Consider the following 18,381-nt stretch of genomic DNA (forward strand, 5'->3'; position numbering starts at 1 on the left):
GGTTGACTTTGTGTACAGTTTATTTTCTAATCAATCAATCTCGTGCATTTGAAGTATTTCGAAAAACGCACATGATTTTTATCAATGCATTTATTGAGCTGTTTTATTTTGAAAACAGGTTTGTTAAAATCTGTATTCTGCATTCGTTTCTATGAAGCAAATGCTTCGATACTTTATTGCAAATACTGTGATAAATGCGTCCTTTTTTAAATTGTGTATTTCATTTTTAATTCAATCAAAAAGTTGAATAATTTCAACAATTTACATTTACATAAAAATGTATATACATATATATGTATATATATATATATATATTATATCTCATCTGTGTGTGTGTGTGTGTGTGTGTGTGTGTATAGATCACACACACACACACACACACATGGTAAATATTTTGATATATGAACCATGTGCCTTATACCAGTGAACTGTGAACCTATGGCAATGTTTGTATGTTTAATATCCCATTGGGTGTGCAATGCCTGTTGAGCTACTAAACTATAGACAAATTTGCACTTTCTTAATGAGGTCTCTCTCTTTTTCTCTCTCTCTCTCTCTCTCTCTCTCTCTCTCTCTCTCTCTCTCTCTCTCTCTCTCTCTCTACACACACACACGTATATGTATATATATATGTATGTGTATATATATATATATATATATATATATATATATATATATATATATACGCACACACGTTTATTTCATTAAATATTTTAATCTGATTTATTTTAAATAAAACAAAATGTTTCTAAGAGAGGCGCGTTTTTGAATTGGGATCAAACTTTGTTTGCCTTAGCCTCATGAATGAACGAAGTGCATTGTGTGTCCGTTTAAAAAAAAAAAAATCACATTTTTAGAGAAATTGAAGTTTGGCGTACGCGTGCGAATGGGACGCGCACGCCCTCTCGCCAGCCGCGATGCGTTCACAGAGTGTCGGAACTTTTGACGTCGCCCCGCTGCTTCGGTTAAATTTAGCGTCCGTGAGAAGCCGCCACTTTCCCAGCATGCCCTGGGGCACGCCGGCGACCTCGGGAGGACGCCGGCGTGACCAGCTGCATGATGGCTCCATGATGGGAACAGCATCCACGTACTTTGACACCCTCTCATCCCCCCCCCCTCCCCTTGCTGTGCGCCATTGTCACAGGGAAGGTGTCACGTGCCGTGACGTGGCGTTACTTTTAACTCATATTGTGCGCGCCACTTCCTGTAGCTTTTGCGTTGAAAAGAAACACAATGCGAAAGAAGCTTTATTGGCATGTTTACAGGATGCTTGCACTCACACACACATACACCCCACTGGGGAGTTACCCCTCCCTCTTGGGATGTGTGGGACATGTCCTGTCATCCGTTATCTTATTTTTCCCACGATGCAGTTCAACCAAATCATGTGACAGCACAAAATGTTGACATGTTCCTTTGGCGAATGACTTGAATTTCAACTTTTGCCCATGATGCAAAGCAACAGTTGCATCGGAGCCCCGTCACCGTCCATCTGTCATCCTTCCATCTTTGCCTCCCCCAATCCATCCATCCATCCATCATCCGTCTCTTCTTTCCGGGGCATGAACTTTGACCTGTCGGTGGTTGTCTTTCAGTATCTGCTAGCTTCCTGTATGAGCTCTGGTGCCAGGCTCTGCCTACTCCTGCCAAACCTCCTAACTCTGACCTTTCACCTCTGATGACACCATCATGAAAAAAAATTAGTCATCGTCACCATTGGGCGCTTTGGCCTGAGAACGGAAAATAGAAGAATGACACAGGAACTGCTCGTGTGTGTGTGTGTGTGTGTGTGTGTGTGTGTGTGTGTGTGTGTGTGTGTGTGTGTGTGTTGAGCCTATTGTTGAGCGTCCAGCTGTGCTTGCGTAAAAACAAAGAGCTTTTTGTGGCACGCACCCACGTTAAGTGTTTTGCCTTCAAGAAGTGGGGGTGAAGTCAATCTAGTCCAAAGTTTTTCTCCGTGGTGCAGTTGCGGGGATGTGTGTGGACTTTTTGGCCAAGAGGAAGAAACATTAAGTTGTTGTCAGACATCTTTTGGCGAGCCCCCAACACATTTGGCGGGGGAAATTGCAACACTCCCTGTAGACACCGCCCACCACCCTTGAGCCTCCGCCCCCTGCTCCTCCTCGTAATTGACGACCCTCTCTCACTCTCACACATACACACACGCGCACACACACACACACACATAACGCACACACACATTCACAAACTTAAACACACACACATGCAACAAGTCAGTGCAGCATGTCGTCCTTGTGTGTGTCTGCACTCACACTCGTCCTCTTCATCACGGCTGGTAAGTTCGTACGAGCGTGTGTGTGTGTGTGTGTGTGTGTGTGTGTGTGTGTGTGTGTGTGTGTGTGTATGTGTGTGTGAGCATGTGTTATTGCAAGAGTGTGTTTGTGTGAATTACTTGTTCAACTTTCCCTTTGTGCGTGTGTGTGTGTGTGTGTGTGTGTGTGTGTCTGTGGGTGTCTGTGGGTGAATGTGTGTGTGAGCATGTGTTATTGCAAGAGTGTGTTTGTGTGAATGACTTGTGCACCTTTCCCTTTGTGCGTGTGTGTGTGTGTGTGTGTGTGTGTGTGTATGTGTGTGTGTGTGCGTGTGCGCGCGTGTGTTAAAAAGTTAACAAAATCTGGCATATACGTGTGCAGCATGACTTGGCTGGTTGTCAGCTGTCAATCACATCATCCTTCACATCAGTGTGACTGGAAGCAGCGTGACTGACAGCCGATGACAGCAGGACACGCCCACTGGCTAAATATAATCAATATACTTCACTTCCTATTAGCGTTTGTGTGTGTGTGTGTATGCGTGTGTGTGTGTGTGTGTTATCGTTTTATCACACACACACACACACACACACACACACACACACACACATGGTTTCCAGGTGTTAGGGTTTCCTGTTCCTGTAGTCTGTTTTTTTTTAAAGATACTGTATGTGTGTGATTCATCAGAATGTTTTCTCAATATGTGCTGTTCTGACTCCCACTGGTGTTCCAATCCCTCTTATCAGTTGGTCTCTGTATAAACCGTGGAGTGGTCCATGTTGCATTCAGGCCTGTGTGTGTGTGTGTGTGTGTGTGTGTGTGTGTGTGTGTGTGTGTGTGTGTGTGTGTGTGTGTGTGTGTGTGTGTGTGTGTGTGCGTGTGTGTGTGTGTGTGTGTGCGCGTGTCCGTGCGTGCGTTCAGGCTGCGTTGCTGAGGTGACGACATCATCCCCAGACTACGAATACGATGACAACTCCACACTGCGCTACAGCTTCTTCAGTGAGTTGGTTGGCTAAGATACATTCAAAACCCATGAACAGGCCCACACTTGTGGACAAACACACACACACACACACACGCATGAACTCATACACGGGCAAACACTGTGCACACGCTCACACTGGGAAATGTGTACATTCACGCACACATTTGGTACATTCAAAGATAGGCACACACTGATTGCGTGTGTGTGTGTGTGTGTGTGTGTGTGTGTGTGTGTGTGCGTGTGTGTGTGTGTGTGTGTGTGTGGGTGTGTGTGTGGGGTGGGAGTGTGTGTGTAGGTAACACAAGCATTGAGGACCTAGACAACTTCCTGAAGGACAGGAAGCACCTGCTGGACTCACAGGAGGACCAGGATGAAGAGCAGGACTGGGATGAAGACGAAGTGGGCGTTACCACGGCACCCCATCAAGAGAGCGGCGGAGTCACAGTCGACAACGCATCATCCTCCACCTTCATCTGCTCGGTGAGAACGACAATGACCTTGACGTGACCTCCACATATGTATGTGCGAAAGAAGCAAACCCGCACACGCTAATGCTAACGTGCTTACGGAGGTCTTGTTTGTCTTCTTCTGGGTAGGGCTTGATGATGATGGTGATGATGGTCGTCATGGAGACACACACGTGACCTGCAGTTACCCCTCCCCCTAATCACTTGTGTGAAACACGCACGCACTCATTCGCACACACAAATTATGCACGGACAAAAGTCTATTTTTTCAGTTTTTGCCTAGCGTGTCTTTGAATGATGTCGCATGAATCCAAATTTGAACACAACAATCACCAAATGTGAAGTGTATTTTTTTTGGACTTGAAAGGAAGTCACAAGAGTGAAAAGTTGACATTTTATAGCAGCTCACTGCGTGATTCTGGCTTGCTTGTTTTCCTACTTTGAGCTTTTGAAATGTGTCAAATGCATTTGAAATAAATATGAAAAATAATGTGATGAGTGACTCTTGACATCCACTTGGACCTTTTAAATCTGTGGTGGCCACTTTTGGCCAATCGAATCCCATGAACATGACGCGGTTTGATGCCTTGTGATTTCCTGTATTTCACACACACACACACACACACACACACACACACACACACACACACACACACACACACACACACACACACACACACACACACACACACACACACACACACACACTGACGCACATTAACATGAACTGTTTCTTATCTCTTGTGTGAAGAAGAAGAGGCTTGCGGACGTCACATGCGTCGCGCCAAGACAACCCCAAGGCCTGGCTTGACGTGAGGCTTGTGGGCGGGGCCAATCCCACCTCCACAGGGGTCAAACATGACAAAAAGCGTCTTTCATGCTGAATAACTTGGAGGGCCATGTCATTTGTCTTCCTGACGGGGTCGCGCATGCTAGCTCATGAAAACACACTGACCTCGGACACACGAATTTGCACCACATCCACATCATGCAAATGAGCGCAACATTTTTTTTTTTTTACTTGCTTGTGTTTGAAGCAGCAGGACGCAGCGATGGGTCGCAGCGATGGGTCGCAGCGATGGGTCGCAGGTGGTATCCCAATGGGCTTGAAGGACTTGACATGACCCCTGACCTCTGTCACAGTGTGGGGGGGGGGTACACGGGAGCCCTTGTGTTGATGTTATTGATCATGCGGTGGGAGACACACTCCCTTTTTTCATCCAGCCGAAGCATGTTAGCTTCACGCTAGCGTATAACTTGAAACGCCATAGACGGGCTAACAGAAAGTAGCATCTATTTTGGGCTCAGTCTAACCCTTCCAACAAATGCTGCTTGGACACACATACAAAGAGAGCAGACATCTTCTTGCTCTTAATTATGCTTCTTCTCTTCCACAAGAGCTCAGTGCTGCCAGCTGCCAACTTGTGGCACAACATGGTACTGCACAACCCGAAATTCAAGCTTGCCTTTGTGGTTGTCTTTTCTTTCTACTAGTCATCTTTTGAGTAACTTCGATTTGGGCCTCTCGTGCAACCCCACACACGCACACATATACACACACACGCACACACACGCAAACAGGCACGTATAAAAGAACAAGCTCACACGCAGCCAGCGCGGCATTCGGCGCTCTTTTGGCGAGTGACTCGGGACCCACTGGTCGGAACTGTAACTGTGGCGTCCGGTCACCTTGCAGCGACCTGTTGAATATGGAGCAAGCGCCGTCTTCATCCATCAAAGGGGCGGCCAGACCCCAGTGGACGCACTTTTGATGTGACGACATGACGAATGACAAAGGTGGGAGGAGTGAGAGGAGAGCATAAAGGCGAAGGTGCCACAATGCCATGGCACACGACAACGGCGAGAAGAAGACAAGAAGCAGAAGGAGGAGGAAACGAAGAAGAAAAAGAATCTGCCAGCCGATAGCCAGGTGACGATTTCCAACTTTGAATTTGGCTTGAATGTTTTTCGGGAGCGCGGTTAATGGACAAGCGGGAACCACGTCTGCCTTGCAGTTCTGCTCAGGGTTCGAATCTGAGCTCTGGGTTTTGCATTTGGCAGAAAAGCCTCTGGCAAACTCCCCCACTCCAAAAAAAAATTCTCTGAATTAGGGGCCCCCAAATCCAGTCCTCGGGAACCTCTGGCCAGCCTGTTTGCTCCATCACACCTAATTCAAAGCTATGTACAAGCCTGATGAGGGTGTGTGTGTGTGTGTGTGTGTGTGTGTGTGTGTGTGTGTGTGTGTGTGTGTGTGTGGGTGTGTGTGTGTTTTACGCTCGGGGCTGGGATTTTTTTTTTCAGGTGTGATGGAGAGCATGCGATTGTTCCTGTTCCTCCATGTGTGTCTGTCCCTGTTGACAGTCCTATGCTGGGGTCAAAGGTTGGACGCCGACGTGCAGGTTCCAGCCGCACCTGACCAACCCAAACTCTTGCGACTCACAAACGACGACCTGGTCAGTCCGTCCGCATACGTGTGTGTGTGTGTGTGTGTGTGTGTGTGTGTGTGTGTGTATGTGTGTGTGTGTGTGTGTGTGTGTGTGCGTGCGCATTTGGGGCTGTCTATTTGTGTTTGTCTGTGTGAATGTGTTTTTGTCGGTGTCTGCCACGAGTGAAGTCAGCCGTGATCACGCCCACAATGACACAGACCTCCCTCTTTGACTCTGCCATCCCGCGCTCATCTCATTCTCCCTGGTGCAGAATTCACGCTGGCGGCCAAAAAAAGGACCTAAATTGTGAGACAGTCAATGGCAGGGTTGTCAGGTGAAACTTTGGAGTAATTAGAGTGAAACAATTGCAACCAATTAAGTGACGGGAGGGTGACTTTAATGAGCCCGCTAATTAATTATTTTCTGCTCATTAGCAGCCCACCAACTTAGCGACCAGTCATGAACCTACAATGTCATGTTTCACGCCATCGGGACACGCGCATAGCACAGCATGTCGTCATCTCTCTTGATGCCGTATGTGTGTGTGTGTGTGTGTGTGTGTGTGTGTGTGTGTGTGTGTGTGTGTGAAGGCGGAGGTGCTGCAGGGCTTCCTGGACGAGGCGGAAGGCGGTGGCGCCGGCGTATCGCGGGAGAAGAAGGCCAGTTTTATTCCTCGGGTGAGAACGCCGCTGACACCTGTCAATCACAAGGCAGCGCACCCTGACAAAAAAGCTCACGCACGCACACATATGGATGCACACCGTACTATTCATGACGTTTGCTTTAAGGGGCGATTTCAATATCAGCAATAAGTCCATGCTCCTTGCGCGTACATTCATTTTGTATTCAAGGTGATTTGTCCGTTTGTGTGCATGTTGTGCGTCAGTGCGACGTGGGCGAGCGCTGCGCCATGAAACACGGCCCCCGAATCGGACGGCTGTGCGACTGCCTGCGAGGGACGGCGTGCAACACTTTCTTCCTGCGCTGCTACTGAACCGCTGTGAGGACCCCCCTCGCCCCCTCCGCGACAACGCCAGCGCACCAAATGCATCACAACTCCCGACACCATTTTGGAACATTTCGCAACACTTCACGACTCTTTCCCCACACAAAAGTCTTCTGTTGTCTAGCTAGCAGGCTAACGGATAACTGTTAAAAGTCATTCACTGCCATTGACGGGCATGCTTGTCAATTCTTGTTTTGTTTTGTTTTTTCAATGGGGATGGGTGGAGGCACATCTGATGCTGCTCCACTGCAACTATCAAACATGGAAACAACTTAAAGTGATGCGAAAACGTCAGTCGATGGCGCGGATGCCCCATTTTAGACATGACATCTGCACAGGTTGGAAGTCCGCTCGGAAAAACGGCTGCGTTTTGTACAACCTATTGTTGATAATGAAAGAACGGAGAAATGCAGACTCAAACTGTTCTTTGGTGAAAGGAGAGAGTCACTCCTTTCATTTGGTAGATTTGCGATATATATCATCATTGAACACAAGAGCTGTCAAAAATGTCAAAATGCTCTCAAGTGGCTGGCAGGGGATGACTTAAAGCTGACATCCACAACCAAGTAAGACAAAGAAAAGCCGATGTAAAAAAAAAAAACCGACTGATGCGTTGCGGCGCGACGATGTCGTTTCCTGGCGTCCCCTCACAGGGTGTGGCCCGCCCACGGCACCGCCACCCCACACAAAAGTCTTCTGTTGTCTAGCTAGCAGGCTAACGGATAGCTGTTAAAAGTCATTCACTGCCATTGACGGGTATACTAGTCAGTTCTTGTTTTGTTTTTGTTTTCAATGGGGATGGGTGGAGGCACATCTGATGTTGCTCCACTGCATCAAACATGGAAACAACTTAAAGTGATGCGAAACCGTCAGTCGATGGCGCGGATGCATTTTAGACATGACATCTGCACAGGTTGGAAGTCCGCTCGGAAAAACGGCTGCGTTTTGTACAACCTATTGTTGATAATGAAAGAACAGAGAAATGCAGACTCAAACTGTTCTTTGGTGAAAGGAGAGAGTCACTCCTTTCATTTGGTAGATTTGCGAAATATATAATCATTGAACACAAGAGCTGTCAAAAATGTCAAAATGCTCTCAAGTGGCTGGCAGGGGATGACTTAAAGCTGACATCCACAACCAAGTAAGACAAAGAAAAGCCGATGTAAAAAAAAAAAGCCGACTGATGCGTTGCGGCGCGACGATGTCGTTTCCTGGCGTCCCCTCACAGGGTGTGGCCCGCCCACGGCACCGCCCGCTCCTCGCTGTCCTTCCCACTGTCTACTTTCAAGTATCACCTTGTATCATCTTAATCTTGCTAATAAACAATCTTCACAAAACTGGACTTGTCACATGGCTTCCTGTCTGCCCACCAATCAACACGCCGCGCTGTGTCGAGCTCCGCCCACCACTCAAAATCCCAATCAACTCATTTGCTACTCGCTAATCACGAGCAGGATTTGGGTGAAACTTTTCATCGAAATATTCCCAGATCACAATATGGGCTTTACAAGATGGGTTTTTATCATCTCGTCGACTTTTTCAATATAGTTAATGGAGTAGTCAAATCAAAAATCGTTTTGGGGCCTCGTGAGTGACGTGGATGATGTGGTTGATGGGACTTTGGGACGGATGGACTTCACGGCCGCTTCCTGTGAGCTCATTTGGCTCGTTGAAGCGAAGGCGATCGTCCGATCAAAGATGAGCGAGGTGACGTCACCGCGATGCTTTCAAACGTTTTTTCATTGCTTCGTCTGGCTCGGACCAAACGGGCTATTCACCGTGCTGGCATTTACTGCACTGATAAGAGGCCTTCGTCACACACGCGCGCACGCAGAAGCAAAGCTATTTACGCATTAGCAACGTGGGAAGCAAAAAAAAAAAAAAAACATGAAAAGATGGCCTTTGCGCAGCACTTTCAAAGGCAAAGTGAAACCTCATCTCGGTGTGTGTGCGTTTGTGTGCACTACTCTTGGAAAAGAAGTAATCATAGAATTCTTTTGACCAGGATTCCAATTAAATTATTCGGCATTTCAGAACAGTCAAGACATGAAAGAAAACATGCCGGGTTCGGTTTGTGTAGTTTCAGTTCATTATCGTTGAAAGGGATCATCCGGCAGAGATGGGCCATTTTTCACTCAAAAACTCTTAATTTTTCATTTAATTGATACTAGCTTTCATTTTGAATTTGATGACTATGTTTTGGAGAAATAAATAAACAACTAACTCCTTTTAAAATGGCCATTTGTCATCAGCAATATGTCCACACGCCCCTCCGTTTTCCCTTTTGAGTAGAAGATTTCAGAACATCGTATTGGCACTGTTGATGATGATTTGACGTCCTTCTATTTCCCATCATCTTGAGACTCAATAAGGTTTAGCTTGACATCCCCTTTTTTCCCCAATCGAACTCCAGGGGGTTCAACAGGCACCGCCTCTCTGAACATGAGTCATCCTAAACAGCCACACTCGGCTGGTGAGTTACTAAAAAAACATGGATATTTAATAAATGTGTGATGTTTGTCATCTTTATTTTAAATTTCACACTGAACCATATTAATAAAACGTAACAAGGTGGGCCGCGACCCTTGTGAGGATAAACGGATTAGAAAATGGATGGATTGGTGAAACAAGGTCAGAAATAACCACCAAAGGCTTTTTGTGCCTCTACTTCACAATGAAATCCTCTGCTTCAACTATTTATAGTAATGTTTTTATAAGAACTCTCAATAACGTCAGCATAAATATGAATGACTTTATTACTCGAGTCATTCTGGGGAATCCAAAACAACTTCCGTGTCGCGTTGGTTTTATTTTGAAAGGGTCGTCGACCGGAACCCAGAGCATGTTTACTTCCTGAATCAGTCCACGGATGAATACTGAGACAAAGGACGAGGCAAAAAAATACCCAAAGAGCAAAATATCATCTTGATGGACCAACACTGGACATTCGTTTCGGTTTGGGAATCCAAGTCGACGATTAAAGGTTTGCGAGCTCGCTCAAACGATCAAATCCAAACCGTTTGACGTGCACAGGACCAGGCCGAGCTAAAGCTAGTATGAAATAAATTAAAATAAAACTAAGATGAGCCAAAATAAAATAAACTAAGCGAAGGTAAAACAAGATAAAATAAGACATTCCATTGTCGAGCTGTTTCGACGCGTTTTGCGCGTCGTTGCGTTTGCAATGTGAGATCCAGCGAACAACTTTTCGATCTAATCCAATCAGAAAGAAAAAGTGACAGCGAGATGCAGAGATTGTGCCATATTTCGGAATTGTGATGCACCCAATGCGTTAAACTGGGTTGCACATTGAAAGTCAGATTTCAACCATTGAGGGGCATAAACATTGTAAATCGAATGTACACGTTCAACATGTGTCAAGATTTGTGTACAGTGTGGCAGTGTATGTTATTTTTTTTTATTCATAAACGCTCCAACTTTGCTCAGCTTCCCAGTCAACGAGGACAACAAATAACCATTGTTTTAATAATCTGTTAATCTGTCCATTATTTTTTTTTCAACTAAGCAATGAATCGGATAATTTTATTTATTTTTTTTTATTTCATCCCTTTATTGAAAAACTCAAAGTGCTTCTGCACAAACAAAAAGTGGTGATGATTCACTTACTGGTTTAGTTTTGAACGGTCATCAGAAAACTGTAAAAAATCATTGATTTCTTTTGAGAGGTACAAGTGAAATTTAAATCAGAAAGGTCAAATCTGTTTGTTCTGTAAAAGGGATATTTCTTCTCTCTCTGTTTTAGTCCACTTTTGTGTTTTCATGTTGACTATCATTGTCTTCCAATATGTAATTACCGGTATGTTGTTGTTGTTTTTTTTTTAAATGACAGAGAAGCTTCAACGTTGAGATTTTGCTTCAACTTTTTTTTTTCCTCATGAAATTATTTGTGTTTTGTTGCAGCGTTGTTGTTGTTGTTGTTGAAAGTAATAGGCATTTTGCACGCTTGATTTTCAGTTCTCCCACCAGATGCGTTCCAACTGACACTCGTCAAAGACGAGGCGGACCAACGCGAATGGGAGTGGCCCTCCGTCAAGGAGGAAGAGGAGGAACAGGACATCATTCGTGAGGACACTGACGTCGCCAAGATCCATGTGAAGCCGGAAGATGACGACGACAATGAGCAAAAAAAAGCCTATTTCCCGGATCCTCATGAGGAGACCAGAGGGGCGGAGTCAAGCCATCACGTGACCACAACGGCAGAACCAGATTCCTTCTTGGCTCCCCTGTCAGACTTAGAAGAAGAAGAAGAAGAAAACTCTCCTGACACGGACCATCACAGCGAGGAAAAGGTCACTCTGAAGGAGAGCAGGAAACGTTTCCAATGTGGCCACTGCCCAAAAAGTTTCATTCACAAGCGAAATCTCGCGACTCACACCAGGATCCACACGGGAGAAAAACCTTTCGGCTGCTCCGTTTGCGGCAAGCGCTTCAGCCAGAGCGCCAACCTGGCGGTTCACGCCCGCGTCCACACGGGAGAGAAACCATTCTGCTGTACGTTGTGCGGGGGCAGATTCTCGCAGAAAGGACATCTGGCGAGACACCAGGCCACCCACGGCCCGGGCAAACCGTTACATTGTGCCCTTTGCCACGCCCACTTTTACCATCACTCGGCACTGTTGGAGCACATGAGGACGCACGGCAGGGAGAAAGCCTTCTCCTGCTCGCTGTGTCCCAAAACTTTCTCTCACCGCGGGAACCTGAACACGCACCTGCGGACGCATACGGGGGAGAAACCCTTCGCCTGTTCGCTGTGCTCAAAAAGTTTCTCACAGAAAGGACACCTGGCCACCCACGTCGGGACGCACTCAGGACGAAAGCCCTTCTCGTGCGCGTTTTGCGACAAGCGCTTCTCACAAAAAGCTCACGCAACGTCACACATGAGGACGCACCGCAGATCACGTCTTCTCCTCGTAGCCAACTCGAACATATGCTGAGCTGTTTTCTGACCCCGCGTTTGGGAGCTGACATACAGTTCCACTCCATTAATAAAGTGATTGTTTGTTGTTTTGTTTTTTTTAATTTTTTTATTTTTTTGTTACACCTTCACGGACTACAACACGAGCGCTTTAATAAGATAAGATAAGAAAATAGGAAAGCCTTTATTGGACAAAATCCCAATTGTTGGGGCCCTAGTCCTGAAGAGAATAACTAGAAATATGAGTGACCGAGGATTTTTTTTCAGTTTCCTGTCTGGCCACAAATGAAGACGCCGCTGTATTTACTCTGCCCAATTTTAAGATATGATCAATTGTGTGTATTGTGTGTGTGTGTGGGGGGGGGGTGCAATGGATTAATGGCATTTCGATGTGTTCCATGGGGGAACTCCATTATTAATTTAAAATGATTAACATTTCTTGCCGAGATGACTCAAAAAGATATTGGTGTTGAGCAGTGCAAGCTTGTATGCGAGAACCAAACATCTCCACAAGATGGCAGCGATGCGAGGTCGTAAAACCCGGAAGTCAGCCAGGCGCGCTCGTTCGTAAAATGCGACAGGATTTATTGGGATTATTTGAAGACGTTTTAAGAATAGTCGCCTGAAGGAAAAGTTTTGACCAATGTAATGCTTTCATAACGAGGGAGACCAAAAGCTGAGCGACGACTTGTGTCCGGTGAAGTATGGCCGCTTCCGGTCACTCGTCAAAGTAAAAGCAATTTTAGGGAAATATTTGAACTACAAACAATTTAATCATTTTAAAGCGCCTACAAACAAAAAGGTAAATCAGTACATTCACGTATTTTGGTCTAATTGTCATACGTGGATTTTTTTTTCTATGGGAGAGAGTCCCGAGATTTATTTTGAACGCTGTTGTTGGCCGTCAAAGGTCGACTTCCTCCCAAAGTGACGTTCACAATGGCCGCCGTGTTGTTTTCAGCGTTTGTGGTTTGAGAAGAACCAGGAGGCTCCGCTGACTTCTTTGCCTGGTTTTCTTGGGTCCATTTCCTGTCCGGGCCCGCTCCGCCGTGTCTTTCAGCGCGTCATCTTGTCCTTCTTTTTGGTCGTCGTCGTTGCTGGTGGCCGCCATGAACGTGACGCTGGCGGTGAAGCAGTACATCTCCAAGATGATCGAGAGCAGTGGGGCCGGGATGAAGGTGCTGCTCATGGACAAGGAGACGGTGAGGACACACAACACCCAGCAAGCAACCGCTGTGGTTCCACCTTCAAGAAAAACAACTCAAAAACATATTTGAGTCTAATATCTATAGACAACAAAGTTGTACTTGACTTGACTTGACTTGAGTCATAGTTTCTCCAAGTGTGGACACACATTCGGGTTCAGTTAGAAGCCGGCCTGTTGTAAGTGCTCATTGTTTCGTGTTGTGCGTGCGTAGACGAGTATTGTGAGCGTGGTCTACACGCAGTCAGAGATCCTGCAGAAGGAGGTCTACCTCTTTGAACGCATCGACTCGCACAGCAGAGAAAGCATGAAGCACTTGAAGGCCATCTGCTTCCTGAGACCTACCAAGGTGTGTGCCACTCACTAACGTCAACCTCAATGGGAAGAGGAGGAACTGGAGGTAACGTGTGCATGTGTTGCAGGAGAACGTGGAGCATCTGATCCAGGAGCTGAGAAGACCAAAATACAGCGTCTACTTCATCTGTGAGAACACCTAGCCAGCTGGCCGCCATCTTGGCAATACGCTCGACTCATACATATATGTATGTGTGTGTGTGTGTGTCAGACTTCAGCAACGTGATCAGTAAAAGTGAAATCAAAGCGTTAGCAGAGGCTGACGAACAAGAAGTGGTCGCCGAAGTACAGGTGAGTGATGCATGCTGACTTCTTTGTGGCTCAGCCTCTCCCTCCTCGGGGATGTTGTTGCCCCCCCCCCACCAAAAAAAAATCTATTCACACTGATTTCATGTCTGTGTGTGTATGCGTGCGTTCCCACAGGAGTTTTATGGCGATTTCATTGCCATCAATCCTCACGTGTTCTCCCTCAACCTGCAAGGTGTGGCCAAGGTAAGAAACAACATACCGCCAGCTCGTCTCATCTCTCCGCATGCTCATCTGGTTGTGTGTACGTGCGTGCACGCGACAGGGGCGTAGCTGGGAGCCGTCCATGTTGTGGCGCTGCACGCAGGGCCTGACGTCCGTCCTGCTGGCCTTGAAGAAGTGTCCCATGATCCGCTACCAGCTGTCCTCCGACATGTCCAAGCGGCTGGCGGAGAGCGTCAAGGTTAGCGCCACCGCACCGGCGCCGTTCCGCCCTCTCACCCTGACATCTGGACTATCGCCCCCGTGCAGCAAATAATCACCAAGGAGTACGAGCTGTTCGACTTCAGGAAGACGGAAGTTCCGCCCCTGCTGCTCATCCTGGACCGTAGCGATGACGCCATCACACCTCTGCTCAACCAGGTGATGTGCCGGGTCTTAGAAATGAGATCCTGTTGTTGCCTTTTACCCCAGACGCTCGTCTTCTCCCTTTCGCTAATGGTAAAGCGCTGCCAAACCTGAATTGCCAAGCTGCACTTCACATACAAACGAGAAGAGGCGGCAGGTCACTTTCAATTGGGTCTCTGAGCAACCAGCGACAAATATGGCAAGCTTGAGCCAGACCACGAACATTTCCCATAAATGTCCCGTTTGTGACTTGTACGTTGGCAGTGGACGTACCAGGCCATGGTGCACGAGCTGCTGGGCCTCAACAACAACCGCATCGACTTGTCCAGGGTACCCGGGATCAGCAAAGACCTGCGCGAGGTGGTCCTGTCCGCCGAGAACGACGAGTTCTACGCCAACGTGAGTGTCCACCCAGGAGGCTTTCCCATGGAAATTTTGTTTCATTTAGGTGTGATTGTAGTTTCACTTCTTCCAGAACTTGTACTTGAACTTCGGTGAGATCGGCACCAATATCAAGAACCTGATGGAGGACTTCCAGAAGAAGAGACCCAAAGGCCAACAGAAGTTGGAGTCCATCTCAGATATGAAGGTGCCGCCAGTTCAGCGCGCGTTTGTGGTTTGTCGTCCGAGTGACCCCCCCCTCTGGGCACGCGCCGCAGGCCTTCGTGGACAACTACCCCCAGTTCAAAAAGATGTCGGGCACCGTGTCCAAGCACGTGACTGTGGTGGGCGAGCTGTCCCGCCTGGTGGCCGAGCGTCGGCTGATGGAGGTGTCCGAGGTGGAGCAGGAACTGGCCTGCCAGAACGACCACAGCAGCGCGCAGCAGGTACTCCTGCACACACTCGGGGCCTTCACGTGGCACACAACTCTTGCAAAGTGCGCCCTGGTAGATCGTTGTCAACGGCAGCGAACGAAGAACATGAAGACAAGGTGAGAAGCGTTTTGCGAAAAGCCACTCACACATGCACGCGCGCACACCCACACACACTCTTAGGCACAGACACAAACACTTCTGGGCGTGAACGGTGCGTGCCGTTGTGTCCAGAACGTGCGTCGGCTGCTGCAGAACCCACGCGTGTCGGAGCTGGACGCAGTGCGCCTGGTGGCGCTCTACGCGCTGCGCTACGAGCGCCACAGCAGCAGCGTCCTGCCCGCGCTGCTGGATGAGCTCGCCAGGAGGGGCGTGTCCGAGAGGCACCGCAAGGTATGCGTGCGCACGAACTAAAAGTTGTTCAGCGAGTGTATGTCAAACAGAATATTTGTGTGTCACTGTGTGCTCACCCACCACCGCCAGTCCACACAAGAAAGAGGACAGATGGATGGATGATGCAGAGTCCGACATTAACCATGGCCTGATGGCCCGGGCACCACTTGAAGTTCAAACTGAAATCAACACAGTTCTTGCTATTCTAATACCGTATTGGCCCGAATATAAGACGGTGTTTTTTGCATTGAAATAAGACTGAAAAAGTGGGGGTCGTCTTATATTCGGGGTCTAGACATTATACCCATTCACGACGCTAGATGGCGCCAGATATCATTGAAGCGAATGCTGAACTTGACTCCCCAGGCCAAAGTGAACCCCTGTCACGAAGAAGAAAAATAAAAAATAGCGGTAAGAAAGAAAAGAGAAGAAAATAATAGAAGAGATAACAGAAAATGGAGAAACGTAGCGACAATCTGGAGAAAAGTGGGTCGAAGATCGGCCAGGTTAACCGGCAGCTGAGGAGAAGTTATGATGTCATTTACATTTCAAAAACCAGAAGCCATTCATTTACGAATGTGATTGCACTTTAGTTTACATATTTAAATGTTCAGATGTTTAGATTTGAATGAAGCAAAATAACATGCTTTTTCTGTCAAATATATTGTTATAATCATTTGTTTCAGATGTACTGTAATTATTTTCTGTATGAAAATTAATTTGGTGTTCAAAAAGTCTTTTTTCAAACTTCCGTTTTGAAAAAGAGGGGTCGTCTTATAATCAGGGCCGTCTTATATTCGGGCTAATACGGTATGTAATATTCAATATTTGGGAGTTTTATCCACCAAAATGGATCAATCTTTTTGTACCACCGCTGTGGACATTCCTTCGCTGCCATTCAGTGACGCATTCTGCGCTGCGTCCACGCGTGCATTTTGCCCGCTGAGACTACACGCGTCACTATTTCAGACACCGGCAGGCCTACGTGTGTCAGTTTTCAATCCGGGGCAGTGGCTTCACGTTGGACCTTGATGATGTCCAGCCATTCTCGTTGCTAAATGTGTCTCCGATCAAATATTTGCCGTTGAGGTCTGTGTTTGCGCGTGCGCCTCAGATGGTCCAGTGTGTGGTGGAGTACGGCGGCAAGAGGGTTCGAGGAAGTGACCTCATCACACCGACAGACGCGGTGGCCATCACCAAACAGTTCTTCAAAGGCCTCAAGGTGGGCGACCGGTCAGCGCGGCAAATGGTTGTCAACGTGCGCCGTGTCACGCGTGATTGCGTCGTGCGCGCAGGGCGTGGAGAACGTGTACGCTCAACATCAGCCTCTTCTTCACGATACGCTGGATCAGCTGGTCAAAGGTCGCCTGAAGGACAGTCAGTTTCCATATCTGGGAGCGAGCACCCTCAGAGACAGGTGATGGGTCGCCAAAGGGGGGCGGGGGGAATGGGTCGGTGCCGAGGGCACATGACATAATGATGTCGCGCGTGCGTGCGTGTGTGCGCGTGCGTGCAGGCCTCAGGACGTGGTGGTGTTTGTGATCGGCGGAGCCACCTATGAAGAAGCCCTGAGTGTCTACAACATGAACCGCAACACTCCTGGCGTCCGCATCGTGCTGGGAGGGAGCAGCATGCTCAACACAAAGAGGTCTCTCACTCACACTCACACACACACACACACACACACACACACACACACACACACACACACACACACACACATTCATCGAATGACACCCGCGCCTCCCTCTCTCCTGCTCTCAGCTTCTTGGAGGAAGTGATGTCATCGACAAGTGGTGGTGAGCGGTCGCAGGGCGTCAGTCGCCACAGCAACAGACACTAAACACGCTTTGGACGCCGCGGCAACATTCCTCCGTTCGTCGCGCGTGTCCCGTTTCCGACGTCCGCCTTCGCTTTGCCGTCGTGGAGCAGGAGGAAGTGTGAGGAAAGTCTGCGTGAAATGTTCCTACACTGGAAAGCAGCAACACTTCTCATCTAGTTTTGTCTTTGAAGTTTGTCTCTTTGTTCAACTGCTCGCAACATGTATGCCAATCTTGTCCTTTAAACACCAATAAAAGGAAAAAGTTGAAATGCTGATATTTGTGTGTGTTTATTTATAGCAAGGACGATTGAAGTTGGGTCGGGAGTCGCTTTTGCTGCCAATTGCGGGGGAAATGTGAGTAATTGCTTCCCGTTGCTTCTATGAATCATTTCAGATGGAAAAGCATGAGCCCAAAATAGGCTCAATCTCATTCCACTGAAAAATGAGCACTTTTTTGTTTGTTTTTGTGGAACTCTTAACAAGTCACATGAGGAGGAAAAATGCGATTTGGACTTGACTGAAAATATTGCCAAAATGACTTTGGCACATGCCACTTCTAATCTGATGTTGCCTCGATATTATGTACTTTTTATTTTTTTTCATTTTCATCGTCAGAAATAGCATCAAGCATGTATTGGTAGCTGGAGACTTGTGATAAAGACATGCGGAAGAAAAAAAAAAATCCTAAACATGGACGGAATGAACATTCATTGTGTGTGTGCGAGCTACGTGACAATGTAGGAAGCAAAATCTGTGCGCGTTTAAGAGATGCACACGTTTTCTGACGTTTCCGGTGAACTCGGGCTCATCTATGATTTCAATCCATCCAT

General features: G+C 47.3%; 3 protein-coding genes across 4 annotated transcripts; all 3 read left to right on the plus strand.

Annotated features, from left to right (window-relative positions):
- Positions 1–5,519: 5,519 nt before the first annotated feature.
- Positions 5,520–7,758, plus strand: cart4 (cocaine- and amphetamine-regulated transcript 4). The gene is made up of 5 exons (XM_019890238.1): positions 5,520–5,655; positions 6,027–6,178; positions 6,742–6,828; positions 7,038–7,502; positions 7,655–7,758. The coding sequence occupies exons 2-4, from the start codon at positions 6,032–6,034 to the stop codon at positions 7,143–7,145; spliced, it is 342 nt and encodes a 113-aa protein (XP_019745797.1). The 5' UTR covers positions 5,520–5,655; positions 6,027–6,031; the 3' UTR covers positions 7,146–7,502; positions 7,655–7,758.
- Positions 7,759–9,990: 2,232 nt separating this feature from the next.
- On the plus strand, positions 9,991–12,318 carry LOC109527973 (gastrula zinc finger protein XlCGF8.2DB-like). Of its 2 annotated transcripts, none has more exons than XM_019890213.1 (2): positions 9,991–10,140; positions 11,133–12,318. In XM_019890213.1, exons 1-2 carry the CDS (start codon positions 10,086–10,088, stop codon positions 12,110–12,112), a joined length of 1,035 nt encoding a protein of 344 aa, XP_019745772.1. In that variant the 5' UTR covers positions 9,991–10,085; the 3' UTR covers positions 12,113–12,318. The 2 variants fall into 2 exon arrangements, with proteins under 2 accessions (XP_019745772.1, XP_019745773.1); XM_019890214.1 differs by having other exon boundaries at positions 11,145–12,318.
- A 679-nt stretch (positions 12,319–12,997) lies between these two features.
- On the plus strand, positions 12,998–17,826 carry vps45 (vacuolar protein sorting 45 homolog). Its single transcript, XM_019890260.1, has 15 exons — positions 12,998–13,295; positions 13,512–13,646; positions 13,720–13,780; positions 13,863–13,942; positions 14,075–14,143; positions 14,223–14,360; positions 14,429–14,539; positions 14,789–14,923; positions 15,000–15,113; positions 15,184–15,351; positions 15,571–15,729; positions 16,844–16,951; positions 17,025–17,146; positions 17,246–17,377; positions 17,494–17,826. Exons 1-15 carry the CDS (start codon positions 13,203–13,205, stop codon positions 17,570–17,572), a joined length of 1,704 nt encoding a protein of 567 aa, XP_019745819.1. The 5' UTR covers positions 12,998–13,202; the 3' UTR covers positions 17,573–17,826.
- The last annotated feature ends 555 nt before the right edge of the window (positions 17,827–18,381 follow it).

Source organism: Hippocampus comes, unplaced genomic scaffold (assembly GCF_001891065.2).
Source record: "Hippocampus comes isolate QL1 unplaced genomic scaffold, H_comes_QL1_v1.1 scaffold71, whole genome shotgun sequence".
In the NCBI taxonomy this organism is placed as follows: Eukaryota; Metazoa; Chordata; class Actinopteri; order Syngnathiformes; family Syngnathidae; genus Hippocampus; species Hippocampus comes.

What these genes read in the sequence shown, in the direction of transcription:
- LOC109527973 (XM_019890213.1), top strand. Translation starts at nt 10,086, where the DNA reads ATGGACCAACACTGGACATTCGTTTCGGTTTGGGAATCCAAGTCGACG. An exon ending in ATCCAAGTCGACGATTAAAG is followed by an intron (nt 10,141 to 11,132) that starts GTTTGCGAGCTC and finishes CTTGATTTTCAG; the next exon opens with TTCTCCCACCAGATGCGTTC.
- vps45 (XM_019890260.1), top strand. Translation starts at nt 13,203, where the DNA reads ATGAACGTGACGCTGGCGGTGAAGCAGTACATCTCCAAGATGATCGAG. An exon ending in ACCTGCAAGGTGTGGCCAAG is followed by an intron (nt 14,144 to 14,222) that starts GTAAGAAACAAC and finishes TGCACGCGACAG; the next exon opens with GGGCGTAGCTGGGAGCCGTC. An exon ending in TGTCCGAGAGGCACCGCAAG is followed by an intron (nt 15,730 to 16,843) that starts GTATGCGTGCGC and finishes CGTGCGCCTCAG; the next exon opens with ATGGTCCAGTGTGTGGTGGA.
- cart4 (XM_019890238.1), top strand. Translation starts at nt 6,032, where the DNA reads ATGGAGAGCATGCGATTGTTCCTGTTCCTCCATGTGTGTCTGTCCCTG. An exon ending in GACTCACAAACGACGACCTG is followed by an intron (nt 6,179 to 6,741) that starts GTCAGTCCGTCC and finishes GTGTGTGTGAAG; the next exon opens with GCGGAGGTGCTGCAGGGCTT. An exon ending in AGGCCAGTTTTATTCCTCGG is followed by an intron (nt 6,829 to 7,037) that starts GTGAGAACGCCG and finishes GTTGTGCGTCAG; the next exon opens with TGCGACGTGGGCGAGCGCTG.